The following is a 15,105-nucleotide window of genomic DNA, read 5'->3' on the forward strand; positions in this document are numbered from 1 at the left end:
ATGGATGAAGTCCTCAACTCGGGACAACCCTGAGTAGCACACGCTGCTCCTCCGTCACTGCTCTTCCGATTTAGCCAGTCATGAGTTTTTACCACATTCATGTCTTCATCTTGACATTTCACAACTCCTTTCACGGCACGGATATTTCAGGAGATTAGAGCTTCATGGTGTCAAATAGCACCATGGACTTTGATGCACTAATCCTCAATTTCAAAACGTAGCATAAAACGCCATACATCGTAATCCCTGGGAGTTCAGGGATAAGGTAAATTTGAATTCAAGATGAGTATTTCATTGGAGCTCTGAGAGGATAACTCGTAACAGATGGTTAGAGGAACATAAACAAGGAAAACCTCCCCAGAAATTTGTCTACAAACCAAACTCCATGTTCTGTATGTTGCACATTCTTTCTTTAAAAAATAAACAGATAAAATGTAAGGTGTATGAGCAGGACAGACACCAAGGTCAGTAACTATGGAGAAACCCTCAGTTACCAGTGCAGGTGGGTGTGGACACACACAGCAGAGCACTCTCAGAGGACTTCCTTTTTCCGCTCATTTCACCCCACAGAATTTGGAGTTTGTCCCTGTCCACAAGTTCAGTGTCAAGTCCCTTCATCTGCAATGGATGCGTCAGTGGTCTACGCTGACTTAAACCTAGCCAGGACCCGAGAGCCTAAGCGCGAGTCACCTCCGTCTTTTCCCCCAGGTAAGCATCTTTACTTCTCCTCTGGCTTTCGAGTTATCTTCCAGAGCTAAGATTTTCCTCTGAAATGTATGGGCTTAAGTCCTTGCTTTGAAGGCGAGAAGAGGCCTATGTTAGTGTTAAACAGTGTAGGCAGCCTGCCTGCAGAAAACCACAGTTCTGGAAAGGTCATACATTCCATTTTTATTCAAGTAGACAGCAGGAAACCTGAACATCACTTCCCCTATTCAGCCTTCGTTAAAAGCCCCAAAGAAAGAATATTTTGCTTACACGAGCAAAGGCATATTTTAAGAGAGAATTGATGCAGCCAACTGCCAATTCCAAATTCATCTACAGAATGTGGTCACTATGACCCAGCTGTGCTTCAGCCGAAATGACTTCATGGTTAATGTCCTCACCTCCCAAAAAGGAGGGTAATCTTTGCAGAAAAGTCACAGTCAAAATCAAAGGCTCGAATTAAATTAAAAGCTGGATGTATGTATGTATGTATACATATATGTGTATGAGTTTATTTAATTTTTTAAAAAGCTGGTTCTTTCTATCTTGCAAAGTATAACAATTTTAAGTGGATGAACCACACAAAATCCAAAGCCAGTCAGGAATTAAACTTTCAACACTGACTCAAAGTAGCACCCTTGTCTACCAGAGGGTTTAGTAATACAAGCAGAAGAAATGGGGAAGGCTGGTAAGATGAAGCACATGACCTGCGGATGGCTGAGATGTAAGAGACCAGAAGCTCAGGCAGAAAGTCTGTAAAGTAATTATGATACATATTCCATCCTGCTGTCTAACTGAAGGTACCGACATCTATCTTAAAGCAGTTGTTTTTCAATTTGATATCCTCTATGTGTTGTGACATGTAGACTTTTAGGGCTCTTTGTTAGAAACTATTATATTGTCAAAGGCTTGAGTCAAGAAGCCAGAGTCACCAGAAGTCTGAGTCACCAAATAATTTTCATTATAATGTTTACATAAGGGTGAGTGGAAAGTAGAGGGAATAACTGGTTTGATAACCACAGGGGGACTTGATGGCACCAGCTTTGTTTTGTTTTGTTGGCTTTTTTGTTTTTTTGTTTGTTTGTTTGTTTGTTTTTGGAAAAAGCCAATCTGTTTTCCCATCATGCCTAGCAAAAATGGAGAAAGCGCCTTGTTGAAAAGGGTGTAAGAAAATTAATATAGAGGATGATAATGAAGCTCTCCTCAAACTATACTGTATAGTTTGAGTCAAAAAGACTAGAAAAAAAGTGTCTAGAAAGTCAAAAATAAAAAAAAAGGCTAGAAAAAAATTATGATTTTAAGCTTCAATAATCTGGAAATAAACATGAAGAAAAAAACAAATGATAGTGGACTAAAAACTGAATAGAAAATGCTGATGCAGATGCATGATAACTGTGAAACCACTGGAACACGCTAGCTAAAGGGCTCAAACCATGGTAAATTCAAAGCACCGTGGTTAGATCTGCCAGAAAAGAGAACCGGAAAGGGGGACGTGGGCAGTGACCTATTTTGTTTGTGGTCAAATGGCCAAAGGTCTATTTTGATGGTACAATGAATAAGATATGTAAAAATGCCTCCAGAGTTTATTCATTCCCTCAGAAATAACTAATTACTATGAGACATACATTGCTCTGTTCACTGGGGAGACAGCCATGAAGAAACAGGGAAACATTTTTCTCCCTGTAGATTTTATATTGCTATAAAGTTTTAAATCAGTGATAGAAACACCTGCATCAGAGACTTCGTGATGTTGAATGCCAACAAGAGAACATTTAAATGGAAATTAAGATTTTTGCCTTTAGAGATGGCATCATGTAAATAGAATGATCTAGTCAGGCCTTCCTGTGAGATGACGCTGGGGTCAAGTCCTGGAAGTCTCGGGGACCAAGGCTGAGTATCTCTGAGAGATGAGTCTTCTAGGAAGCTGCGAATGCAGAGGGAGAACATGCCTGTCACGTTGTTAGGGAGCACACATGCCTAGTGTGCTGTGTAGATCAAGTCGGAGGCAATGGTGACAGGTGGAAAGGGATTTGGAAGACATTCTGTAGGTTCAGATGTTGAAATGTCTGCGACAGCAGAGATGACTTGGCATTCTGTGGATAGCAAAGCAGGTACTTCCTCATAACCAGTGCTCACAAAGCGTCTTCATATGTAACTCCAATAGTACAACAAAGACTACAGGGAGCCCGGGGAACCCAACTCAAGGACAGGAGTTCTCTGAGTTTTGTCATATGGATGAAGATTTTTTAAGTCACCTAAATGGCTTTTTACCCATAATTAAAACAAAATAAAAGCAAAAAAGCTCACTTTTTAGAAACAAAAAGAAAGAAAATGATATTTATTGGCAATTACCACAGGCCAAATACTATGTTCGGGAATTTAGAATAATTGTTGCCTACAGCCCTTTCTAGAACATTATGAAGTAGATATTGTCCACATTTTATAGATAAGAAAATTCGTGGATTATGAAAATATTATGGGCCTTGGAGCTTTGGAGTCTCCTCTAGTACCTATTCCTGCCTCCTGTCCAGGACACTCATGACCTACACAGCAGCAGTGTTGGTCCACTGGCCACATCCTCAAACCTAACACACTGGCTGCTTCCTTCCGTGACAATCTTGTATCTCCTCTCTCCATACAACACTGCTTACCCTTCACAGAAGGTTGCTTTCAGACCTCTGCATACATACTGGTCTTGTACATAAAATGTAGTCCTTATAAGTAACCTGATTGCACATTACTGTGTTCCTCAGATAATCTGTAGGCTACTTACAGCACCTAGGATAATTTCAAAGCCATGAGAATAGCTGCTGTTGAGTATCTGAGTATGTTGAGTATTTGAGTATTGAGTATGTTAAGAATAAAGATGGAGAAAGAATGTGTGCATTCCACACAAATGCAGCTTTTGGTATGTGACTATCTTCAGTATGTAGTTAGTTGAGTTTTCAGATACTACACCAAGCATAAGTTAGACTGAGTGTCTTTGTCTCTCCCGGACATTTTTGTTCTTCTCTCCTCTCCATCTCTTCCTTTGATTCTTTCTCCAGAGGAACATTTTAAAAAGCAATTAACTCATCTAAGTGCTTATCATGTCTCAATGCTGGTGTAGAGACTAGAGACAGTTGATCTTTGTCTTCCGTCTGGGTTAAACAATTCAGTTGCCAGGGATAGTGTAAAAAACTTAAATGTATATAGAAAAAGTAGAACTGGATATACAGACAATTCCAGAAAATACAATGAAAATAAGACAATATAATAATAGCACATCTGATTTTAAAAATTTAATGTGTAACTCAAAACATGTATTCATTTATATTAAGAAATACTTAGAAAAATATAAAGCCAACTGGAAATATTTATAAATCATAAATCAAAAGGTACTTTGCAGAAATAAGGAAACCCTAGCCAGGTATGTGGTTCATACCTATGATACCAACCAGAACCTGGATGTGTTCCATATGATACCCATGCTTTTAAAGACATGCTGTCTAAAGTCAAAATAAATTGTCCGAATCATGACGCTTTATGAACACATTTCATAACTTGAGATATCTGAACTTCTAGTATACGTAAGATATTTATTGTATAGTAACTGACATGGCCACCAAGAAAAGCAAAGATACAGGACCTGGTGTTTCACCAATGTTGTGTGTAGATGTATGTGTTATACAGCACAGTACCCCTTTATCTGCCTTTTCAACTTCTGCTCTTTCATAACTTGTAGCCAATAAGTGGATAAGCAGTAATAAAAACACTAAATAGAAAATTACAGGAATAAGTGACTCCACGTTAAACTGAACATTGCTCTGAGCTGCACGTTGAGATCTCACACCATCTTAGTCAACATGTGAGTCACTCCTCACTACCTGTGTGATGGCTATTCTTGACTGACAACATGACTATATCTGGAATAAATTATAGTCCAGAAATGGAGGGGCACACCTGTGATCCAGATCTTGAGGCTGGATGATGAACGCCTTTAACCCAGACCTGGAGGCTGGAAGGCACACCTTTAATCTGGACCACACCTTCTGTTGGAAGCCTCTATATGGACAATGGAAGAAGGAAGGGTGGTCTTCCCCTATTTGTCCTCACCTCAGCTCAGAGCAATGTTCAGTTTAACGTGGAGTCACTTATTCCTGTAATTTTCTAATTAGTGTTTTTATTACTGCTTATCCACTTATTGGCTACAAGTTATGAAAGAGCAGAAGTTGAAACGGCAGATAAAGGGGTACTGTGCTGTATAACACACAGTCAGCATATTCATTTCCTTCTTTGAGACCCCAGCAGACTGCCTGAGACGCCCAGCCTTGGGGGACTGACTGAGCAGCTGCTAGATTCTTGAACTTTCCATTCATAACTAGTCATTGTTGGACTGCAGCCTATAAGTCATATATCTATGGAAATTAACTATTTACAACTATATGGGGGGACTCATTCCATAAATCCTGCAACTCTAGAGAACCCTGACTGATACAACCTGCCAGTCACCCAGGTTTGTGCTCAAATAACTCATTTTACCGAATAGTGGCCTCAAATTGTGAGCTCTGTGAATGCTGGAAACCCCGCAGTGTCAAAGAGAAGCCACGCATGCTTCCTCTACATGAAAAGGTGAAAACACTCCATTTAAGGGACGGAAAAAAAAAAAGAAACAGATTTTGCTAGTACATATCAAGCTGTGAAAGTTACAGCCACAGTATGCATATGCTCAGTTAAGACGGAAAACCCGGTGTTTGTGTGTGTGAAACAATGTCCATAGCGATTGCGTCTAACCACAGTTCGGCTCTCCATTAAGAGTCTGAGAACTCAGCCTGTGAGAGTAAGAGGAGACTAACGTAGTTAAAATACTGACAACAACACGGTGGCTGAGACCACTGGGTTGTGCTTGGAGTTCCAGACCAGTCAGGGCTACATATTGAAACCCTCTGCAGAACGAACAAACAAACAAAACAACATAGAGGCCTAAACTTTGCTCCAAGTTGGAGAAGACCGTTCTAGACAACAGTGAAACCGGTCCCATGGTCAATAATAGAATTGCTATGTATCATCAGCACCAAAGGTGGTACTCAGCACAAAACTGAGCTTGTGTGTGTGTGTGTGTGTGTGTGTGTGTGTGTGTGTGTGTGTGTGTATGTGTACACCTTCTATAAACGAAGATCCTTCTTGGAGGAAATGCTGGCTCATTCCCATAACAGAGCACATACTTTATTGTTGTACAGCACTCACTCAGCAGTTTTCACAACATTTTCCCCACCAACCAGGTTTGACCCTCCTACCACCCTCTTTCCCATGAAACATGTACAGGTTGTCCTATTTTGTCAGAGAAAACACTATCTGACCCCACTCGGAACTCAACTTGTGGAATTCTATAGGATGGTGGCTGAGAAAGGCTCTTTTCTGCACCCTACTCTTACTTGAATCCGATTGCCATGTTAATCAAACCACCTCTGACTCATTCCAAGCACGTTCAACTAGATTAAAAGTGTGTTTTCTTTGACTTCTCAGACACCTGCCGGTGCCCGCGCTGGCATCGGTTGGCTCTGAAACTCGGCTGTGTTGGTCTGATCCTTCTTGTCCTGGGTGTGATTGGACTTGGTGTCTTAGGTAAGTGAGACACACGCTTTTCCCTTAGAATTCTTTCTCTAGCCTGGCAGTGGGGGGCAGGGAGGGAGCGTGGGGGGGGCATGACTTTAATCCCAGTGCTTGGGAGGCAGAGGCAGTTAGATTTCTGTGAGTTCAAGGCCAGCCTGGTCTACAGAGATAGTTCCAGGACAGCCAAGGCTACACAAAGAAACCCTGCTTTTAAAAACAAAACAAAACAAAACAAAACAAAACAAAATCTTTCTCTAGTTCCACCATGACTATATCATCTTCTTCACATGACCTGGCTTCCTTGAGCCTGGGGAAGACCAATGACGAACAGTTACAGGACAATATCCCCTGTGGCATTGCTCTTCTTGCTTCTTTTGAGAATCACCATGGGGTGACACATGTGCACCCAGAACTCTAAAAAAGGTCACAAATGTGACAAGATGACAATACAATGAAAACCGCAATGCCTAAATATAAGTTTATTAGGTGTCTGCTCAACTCCAGAAGGCAGCCACCGGCAACCTTCTTTGCTGTGGGTATGAGTACACTTACTCTACAGGGGAGCAGTGCAGAGTGTGAGCGGGGCAACGACCTCGGCAATGCCCTTAGATATTGTGGAACCCAACAGCAGCTGAATGCATTTGTTCTGGGCTTTTCTTCCTCTCTGTTCATTCTGTCTCAAAGGGGTCTGTTGTTTTTTGTTTTTTTGTTGTTGTTGGGTTTGGTTTTGGTTTTTCTTTTTTTTTTTTTTTTTTTTTTTTTTTTCTGAGACAGGGTTTCTCTGTGTAGTTTTGGAGCCTGTCCTGGCACTCGCTCTGGAGACCAGGCTGGCCTTGAACTCACAGAGATCCTCCTGCCTCTGCCTCCTGAGTGCTGGGATTAAAGGCGTGTGCCACCAATGCCCGGCCCTGTATTTTTTTAAAATATTTTTTATTTAAATTATTTAATTACTACTCATATTTACATATCCATCCCCCTATTCCCTCACCCTCCCATGTTTCCCACCAACCCCCCCAACCCATCCCCCAAATCCTCCCCAGGGATAGTGAGGCCCTCCACAGGGGACCTTCAAAGTCTGTCATATCATTTGGGGGAGGTCCCAGGCCCTCCTTGCTGTATCTGGGCTGCAATAGTATCCCTCCATAGGGAATGGGCTCACCAAGTCCATTTGTGCTCTAGGGTTAAAGACTGGCTCCACTGTTAGAGGTCCCATAGACTGTCTGGGCCTCCTAGCTGGCACCCACATTCAGAGGGCTTGGTTGGGTCCAATGCTGTTTCAAAGGGTCCATTGTTAACAAGTTGCTAATACATTGTCTCCTGTCCATTCTCAAGCTTGTTGAGATGACTTCATTTCCTTAAGTGACAGATACAATATCCATTCTATTGCATGTGGGGTGTACATTTCATCTTCCCGTGTTTCATTACTAGTGCTATCCTTATTGCAAAAAACATCAGTAGGAGGAAACATAGGAGGAAGCATTGGAGGAAGCATTGGAGGAAGCGTCAGGCAAAATCAAGAGAACAACCAGACGAAACCCACAGGTAATTTTTGATATCCTGATATTTGACCAATATCACGTTACCTTTAGTCAAGGCTCACATCACTGTGGGTTTATGTTTGAGAAAACTGAAGCATAAAATGGCTAACAACTGCTGAAAGTCATGTGACTGGTAAGTGGCGCTGCTGGAAACTTCACTGAAGATGTGTGAGCTTGAAATCCAGTGTCTTGGCCACGTGACCATGCTGCCTCAGCCTGCTAGCACAGTTGGTTACTAACAGACAAATGGTGAGTTAAAAAGTAAAATACGGGGCTTAAGAGACAGCTCAGTGGTTAAGAGTGCTTCGATGCAAGTGTGAAGACTGTGATTGCAAACCCAGCCTCCATGTAATGAGGATGGTCACTGAGACCTGCTGGCTTTCAGCTTTGCAGAAAAAACATTAGCTTCCCGTTCAAGGAGAGACTCTGCTTCCAAAGAATAGCTGGCGAGGGATAGAGGTGGAGACTTTATACCCTTCTCAGGCCTCTGCATATACATAGGCACAAGTACTTACACATGCATGCACATGAACCACACACACACACACACACACACACACACACACACACACACACACACGCTCTTACAGACACATATATATGCTTTAGAGTCAATATTCTATTGCTGTGAAGAGACCCCATGACCACCGTAACTCCTATAAAGGAAAGCATTTAACTGGGGCCGGCTTACAGTTTCAGAGGTTTAGTCCATTGTCGTCTTGATGGGAAGCATGACAGCACACAGGCAGACACGGGGCTGGAGAGGTAGCTGGGAGTTCTATATCTGGATCTTTAGTCAGCAGGATAAGAAGGACAATGGGCCTGGTGTGGGCTTTTGAAACCTCAAAGCCCCTCCCCCCCACTTCCTCCAACAAGGCCACACCTCCAAAAGTAGTGCCACTCCCTGATGACTAAGTATTCAAATATGTGAGCCTATGAGGGCCATTCTTACTCAAACCACCACAAGGAATATTTGATTGTTTTAATAAACATGTCATATAGGTAACTTCGTCTGAAGTTAATTAGTAGAAACAAAAATAAAATAAATTCTGTTATTGATATTTCTTTGATATGCCATAACAGTAATCTTGTCCCAGGACGTGTTACTAAACGTGTGTGTTAGTAAAGCCACTACTGTGTGTAACTGGCTGTGGTGCAGCAAGAACAGGGTAGAAATATAGCATGGTTCTTTCTCACTTCAGACAGCCCAGCTAAGTTAAACTGCACAAAAAACTGGCTTCTACACCGAGATAAATGCATACAGTTTTCTCAAGAGAGCGACATTTGGAAGACAGGTCTAGCTGACTGTGCTACAAAAGGAGCCACTTTTCTGCTCATTCGAGACCACGAAGAACTGGTAAGTTCCAGGTAAAATGGAGAATTAGTTTGCTCTTGAAGCTACACCAACTTCTCTAGACTTTACATTTCCCCACGCAAAGGAAGTGGAGACGGGACATTGTGGAAGCTGATGGAGAGACTACCGGGACATGGGAGCCAATAACTGCACATGTGAGGGGAGTGTCCTGGGGTCCTAGATTCGGGGCACAGATTCCTCAAGGGGGAAGAATGAAGTGTGCTGGGGACTCGGGACGGATACAGGTGACTCCTGACCTCGGATTCAGGAGGCTGGTGGACTGTGAGTCGCAGCGCACAGGCTCAGGGTAAGTCCTCTGCTCTGCTTTGATTATAGAGCTTCATAAAGGCCTCAGCAAATGCAAAAGGCACTACATTTTGGCTTGGACTATATTACACGTTGCCGGACAAGAAATGGAAGTGGGTAAACGGCTCAACTTTAAGTTCTGATGGGTGAGTATCGGAGCAGCTAACTTGATTATTCGTGACAGGTCATCTCAGGGCTCTAACACTGATACCAAAGATTAAAGAGGTTTGGAACAGTCTGAAAACATGATTCCAAAGGTGGTTTAAAATTCCATGTATGAAAAGATGCCAGCCTTTCATAAGTCATATGTATGCAAAGATGTATATATGCATATATATATATATATATATATATATATATATATATATCTGCAATGGCGTTTTAAGCCCCGGAAGTAGACTAACTCCTTTAGAAGATGGCGACTTAGAACCTTTCAGCACACATAAATGCTCTTCCTTTCTCTTATCTTTTTATACTTTTCTATACATGGAATATCTTAAGCAGCACATTTCAAATATTGGTAAAAATATAATATAGGGTATTTTCAAATCAATTTGTCAGGTCCCAACCAGTATAGATAGAGTATGAAAGAAAAAAAATGCAATAAATATCAGTGTGGAACTCTGACATCTGAGAGAAACTACCTACAGAGTAACAGTTGTTTGACAGGATGTGATACAATTGTGTATCAGTCACCTTTTGTCACTGTAATAAAATACCTGAGATCACACAAATGGAAAGATTATTGGATATCAAAAAAACATTTTTTTTTTTAATTTAAGAGGTCTTAGTCTGTAGTCTGCTGCTCCATCGCTGTGCCTTCCATGGCAATGCAGAAGTAAAACAGAAGGGCAGGGACAAGCGAAGCTGCTCACCTCAGAGTGAACAGGAGCAGAGAAGAAAGCCGACACAGGGGCAGATAGGCCTTTCAAAGTCCTACCCCTTCCTATGATGCTCACTTCATCAGTAACTTAATCCACTGGCAGAAATCAGTGCCCTGTAGCAAGCTTTCTTGGACCACCAGCCCCCAAGGCATGACATGGAGACTTATTGTTAATTATGAATGTTTGACCTTAGCTTAGGCTTGTTTCTAGCTAGCTTTAAAAAAAAAAAAAAAAAACTTAAATTAACCCATTTCTATTAATCTACGTGCTGACCGGAGGCTTGTTTACTTCATCTGTAATATCCATCCTGCTTCCTCCCTGGCTGGCTAGCTGCCCCCCGGGCTGACTGGGCCCTGGCTCCCCTATTCTCTCTGCCAGCCAGCCCTGCCTAACCCTCCTCTGCATATCTTTTGGTCATTCAGCTTTTTGTTAGATATGCAATAGTCAACCTTGTAGAGAGCAGCAGACCATATAAACTCTAAGGGTTAAGAAAGTTCATGTGAGTAAATTTCACATGTTTTAGCTGTATGCAATAACAATGCCAAGCTGCACATGACAAATATGTTTTTTTTTTTTTCCAGAGAAGCACACAAAGGGCAGTTTAAACATCAATTACCAATAGAATACTAAGAAGTAATCTAAAATAAGCCCATTCCTTTCCTTCGTGCCTGGAGGAGCAAGGAAACACATTCCAAGGACATTGCCATGTCTTGAAGAAACTGAGTCACAAGATTCCAATTCCGTTTTCTTGGAATGTTCCCACGGGCACCCAGATTTCCCCTCACACAAGTCCATTCCTGGACCGTGTCCCAACAGCAATCAAATTTCTGTGCAGAGGTTTAAAATTTTTCAAAATGATACTGAGAATCAAGTTTTACTAATGGTGCTGGTGAATTTTATGTCAAATTGACACAAGCTAGAGTTATCTGAGAGAAGGAAACCTCTACGGAGAAAATGTCTCCGTGATAGGCTGTAGGCAGGCAAGCCTGTGGGGCATTTTCCTAATTAGTGATTGATGAAGGAGGGCCCAGCCCTTGGTGGTGGTGCCATCCCTGGGCTGGTGGTCCTGGCTTCTATAAGAAAGTAGACTGACCAGGTCATGAGGAGCAAGCCAGTAAGCAGCACCCTCCTAGGTCTCTACATCAGCTTCTGCCTCCACCTTCCTGCCCTGCTTGAGTTCCTGCTCTGACTTCCCTCAGTGAAAACAACCTTTTTCTTCCCAAGATGCTTTTGGTCATGCTGCTTCATCACAGCAATGGTAACCCTAGATAAGACAGGAATCTTGAGAAAATTTACACAAATTGCACAAATCAATAAGTAAAACATTACTTTTAATAATTTAGAATAAAAGGGTTGAAATTTAAAATACTAAAACATATGTAGTCTTTTTATTTTTATTTTTTGTAAAACACGTAGTCTTAAATAAAATATAATGATTAGGTATTAGGTATAGAGATTGTTAAACAGAAATTAACCTAGACAGAAAATGTTGGCACTATACAGAATCACATTTTGAATTTTTTTTTTTGCAAAGAATGAGACTTTAAAAAGGATTATCTAAAAACAAGTTTTCTGCTCTAAAATATATTTATGAAAACAAAATATACACATTCTGTTTCAGAAAATCTATCCTGACTTTTCCTAATGATTTCTGAGTGTCTTACTTAAGAGTTGTGTGACCAAAAACAAGTTGAGGAGGAAAGGGTTTATTTCCTCACTGAAGGAGTCAGGACGGGCACTAAAAACAGGGCAAGAACCCGGAAGCAGGAGCTGACGCAGAGGCCATGGAGGGGCCCTGGTCCCCGTCCTCTGGCTCTTACATTCTTTCTGCCCCCCTTTCCACGATGTTCCCTGAGCCGGGGGTGGGGTGGGGTAGGGTGATGATATAGCTGTCCCACTTAGGGCTGAGCATTCAACAATCACCCATTCTCAGTATTTTGACCAGTTGTGAGTTTCTGCTTCAATCACTTCTCACTACAAAAAGAAGTTTCTGTGCCGAAGACAAGAGCAGCAATAATCTGTGGTATAAAGTCTTGTGTTCTGAAGGCATTTTGAAACATGTTCACTTAGCAATATAGGAGTAGTATGCTACCAGTATGAGTTTGACCAGACTTGCAGCACAGGCATGAATTCCATGCTGCAGAATGGGCCTCAAATCCAGCCAGAAAGTGGTTGGTTACTTCCACAATAGTCTTGCTACTATTACGCCAATGGTATAAGCGGGTTGTTATTGTAGTTTGTGGGGTCCACAGCAAAGTTGGACATTGATGGATGGCTCTTTTCACCCAAAAGCCTGCATAGCACTTCAGTGTGTGTGTGTGTGTGATTCACAGTGATAATAACATTGTAAGACAGCTGAAGGGTGTGTTTTAAGCTCAGTCCATCTGTCATCTTGCCCTGGGTATAAAATGATGCTTTGACTACATGGCAGTGGTCAGGTAAGCCTGGAGGCTGCTGAGCTACAGTAGAAAGAGCATCACTTAAGCCCTGCTTTTGTTCTAACTCTCTGACCCTGGTTTTCAGATAAGGAAAAAGTAGCCACTTCCCCTGCATGATTATTTGGGGAATTAATAAAATAATGTCAGAGATCTCCCAAGGCCTGGTAGGAGACGGCCTGGGAAGTGTTAAAGGCATTTTGAACAGATCAGCCCTAAGAAAATTATCTTTAAAACTGAAGAGAAATCTTGAAGCATGGAACAAATAAGACAAAAGAACATTTACAGTGGAGGGGAGTCTGTGGTATGACCAGCACACAGGCAGTTGGGTGAGCATGATTTGTCTCTCAGGCCCAAAGGGCTCCATGAAGAAATGACAAAAGGAAAAAGGGCAGCTGTGAGGAAATCCCACCACTGTATACACCCACTTCTGTTTACAATAAATCAGTGCATTTTGAACTCATCTCTTCCTTACAGTTAACTCTAATTTCACCTGCATTGTGTTTGAATTCTAGTCTTGTTTATACCTGCAGTGAGCCATAGGAGCCATGGGAGCCATGCATGTGTTTTAGATCAAATATCACAGGGAATAAAGGGACCGTGACTATCACACAGCCTTAGTCTCTTTCCTCTGCAGACCCTGAGAGCCAAGTCTGTGTATTAAACACGGTCACTAGTACCGTCTGTGCTTAGCTGTTGTCTCGCTTTCATGTATATATGAACTCCTTCCCCAAGCATTGGATGGTCATGTCCTATATACTTAGGAAACTGAAGCTCAGCAAAGAGAGGCAGCTTATTTCCTTGCAGGAGATGTTAGCAGTAGAACGAGATTCAATTCTGTTTCCAAACCTTCTCCCTTTTTGTAGCATATGAATTTTTTTTTCTGAAGGAATGCTTCTCCAGTTGAAAATAAAATTGAAAATTATACTGGAGATTTGTTCAGACAAACCTTTATCTTTAATGTTGATGCATGTTGTTCCTCTGTGTTTTTCTATGATTAATAACTATGTATTCTACAGTCCTTAGAAGTCCAGAGGAAAAGATAGCCAACTCAAGATAATTATGAGAAAATACTAAACACTAAGAGTGGCCCCCGTTCTCTTCCTTTCAGATTACAAATCACTGGTGAAACTAAAAAAGACAGCTGTGTCGCCATCTCAAAGAACAAAGTGACTTCTGAGGCCTGTGATTCACACAACATGTGGATCTGCCAAAAGGAACCAAAACTCGTCTCTGAGACCGTGTGTAATGACTCCTGACTGCGAATCCTGTCTTCATTACTTCACCATCCAACCAGATCCCTGCACTCAATCTGTCTGGGCCGTTGGTCACCCTCCCCTCAGGTGGACTCGAAAGCCACTGTGACTCCTACAGATGCCGGTGTCCCATTTCTTTATTCTGTAAAGGGGACAGAGATGCTGATGTGCCCTTCTCAGAGAGGTGTTCTGTGGAAAGAAGCCCAGGCAGCTGAGAGGCATTGGATTCTTTTCTGGAGTCTGTGTGACCTTGGCTGGTCTCTGTGCCTTCGGAAAACTGCGGAGTCCTCATCTCTCCATCCCTCCGCTCCCCAGCCCCACCCACAGCCATCACTCTGCTGGGCTGTAGAACACTGATGGAAGCCCTTGCTCTTGACTGACACCAGAAGCGCGTGGTTACTGGAAATGACTGAGTGGTTTGAATGGCACCTACAAAATCCTAGGTAAACTGAGCTCTGGTCGTGTGACGTCTCCCCCAGGACACGATGCACGGGCAGATTCCGGGCCAACGCTGGCTTCTTGGAACTGGGCTTCACAGCTCCAGAACTGGCAGAGATGAGCTTCTCTCTTTGAAAGTTTTCTGTTTAAGTGACAGGAAAGCAGGCTAAGGCAAGGCTTAACGCTTCCCACCATTCCCCTAGTCCTTTCTGCTCTAGTTTGAATTTATTTTTCAAGGAGATATAAACTACCTTTAAAAGTAGACATCTATATACTCTAATCACTCAATTTCATGTTGGGTTATTTAAACTGAAGCGCATATTATCATGCCCCAGATACATTCTCAATTCCTATTATCCAAGATTACAGTTTTAATACTTGATAGTAATAATTTTCTATGTACAAATACCCAAAAGACAACTCATTTTGTGAAAAGTCTTAGAAAACAAATCACGTAGGAAAACCTTTCAGAGAAAATCAGATCTGTAAATCATTAATAAAAGTGAAGTCTGCAACTGTGAGGAGCACGCAGCTAAGCAGCTAAGAGCCGGAGGGAGGCGGGGTCATGCACACCCACCTTTTCCTAGTTAGGTACATCCT

General features: G+C 42.0%; 1 protein-coding gene across 1 annotated transcript; it reads left to right on the forward strand.

Annotated features, from left to right (window-relative positions):
* The first annotated feature begins 474 nt into the window (after positions 1-474).
* LOC100760941 (killer cell lectin-like receptor subfamily B member 1B allele C) lies at positions 475-14,264 on the forward strand. Its single transcript, XM_027428396.2, is given in 7 exon segments — positions 475-513; positions 516-708; positions 6,208-6,306; positions 7,723-7,836; positions 9,035-9,189; positions 9,523-9,638; positions 13,923-14,264. Coding segments are annotated over 7 exon segments (864 nt in total). The 3' UTR covers positions 14,071-14,264.
* The last annotated feature ends 841 nt before the right edge of the window (positions 14,265-15,105 follow it).

Source organism: Cricetulus griseus, chromosome 8 (assembly GCF_003668045.3).
Source record: "Cricetulus griseus strain 17A/GY chromosome 8, alternate assembly CriGri-PICRH-1.0, whole genome shotgun sequence".
In the NCBI taxonomy this organism is placed as follows: Eukaryota; Metazoa; Chordata; class Mammalia; order Rodentia; family Cricetidae; genus Cricetulus; species Cricetulus griseus.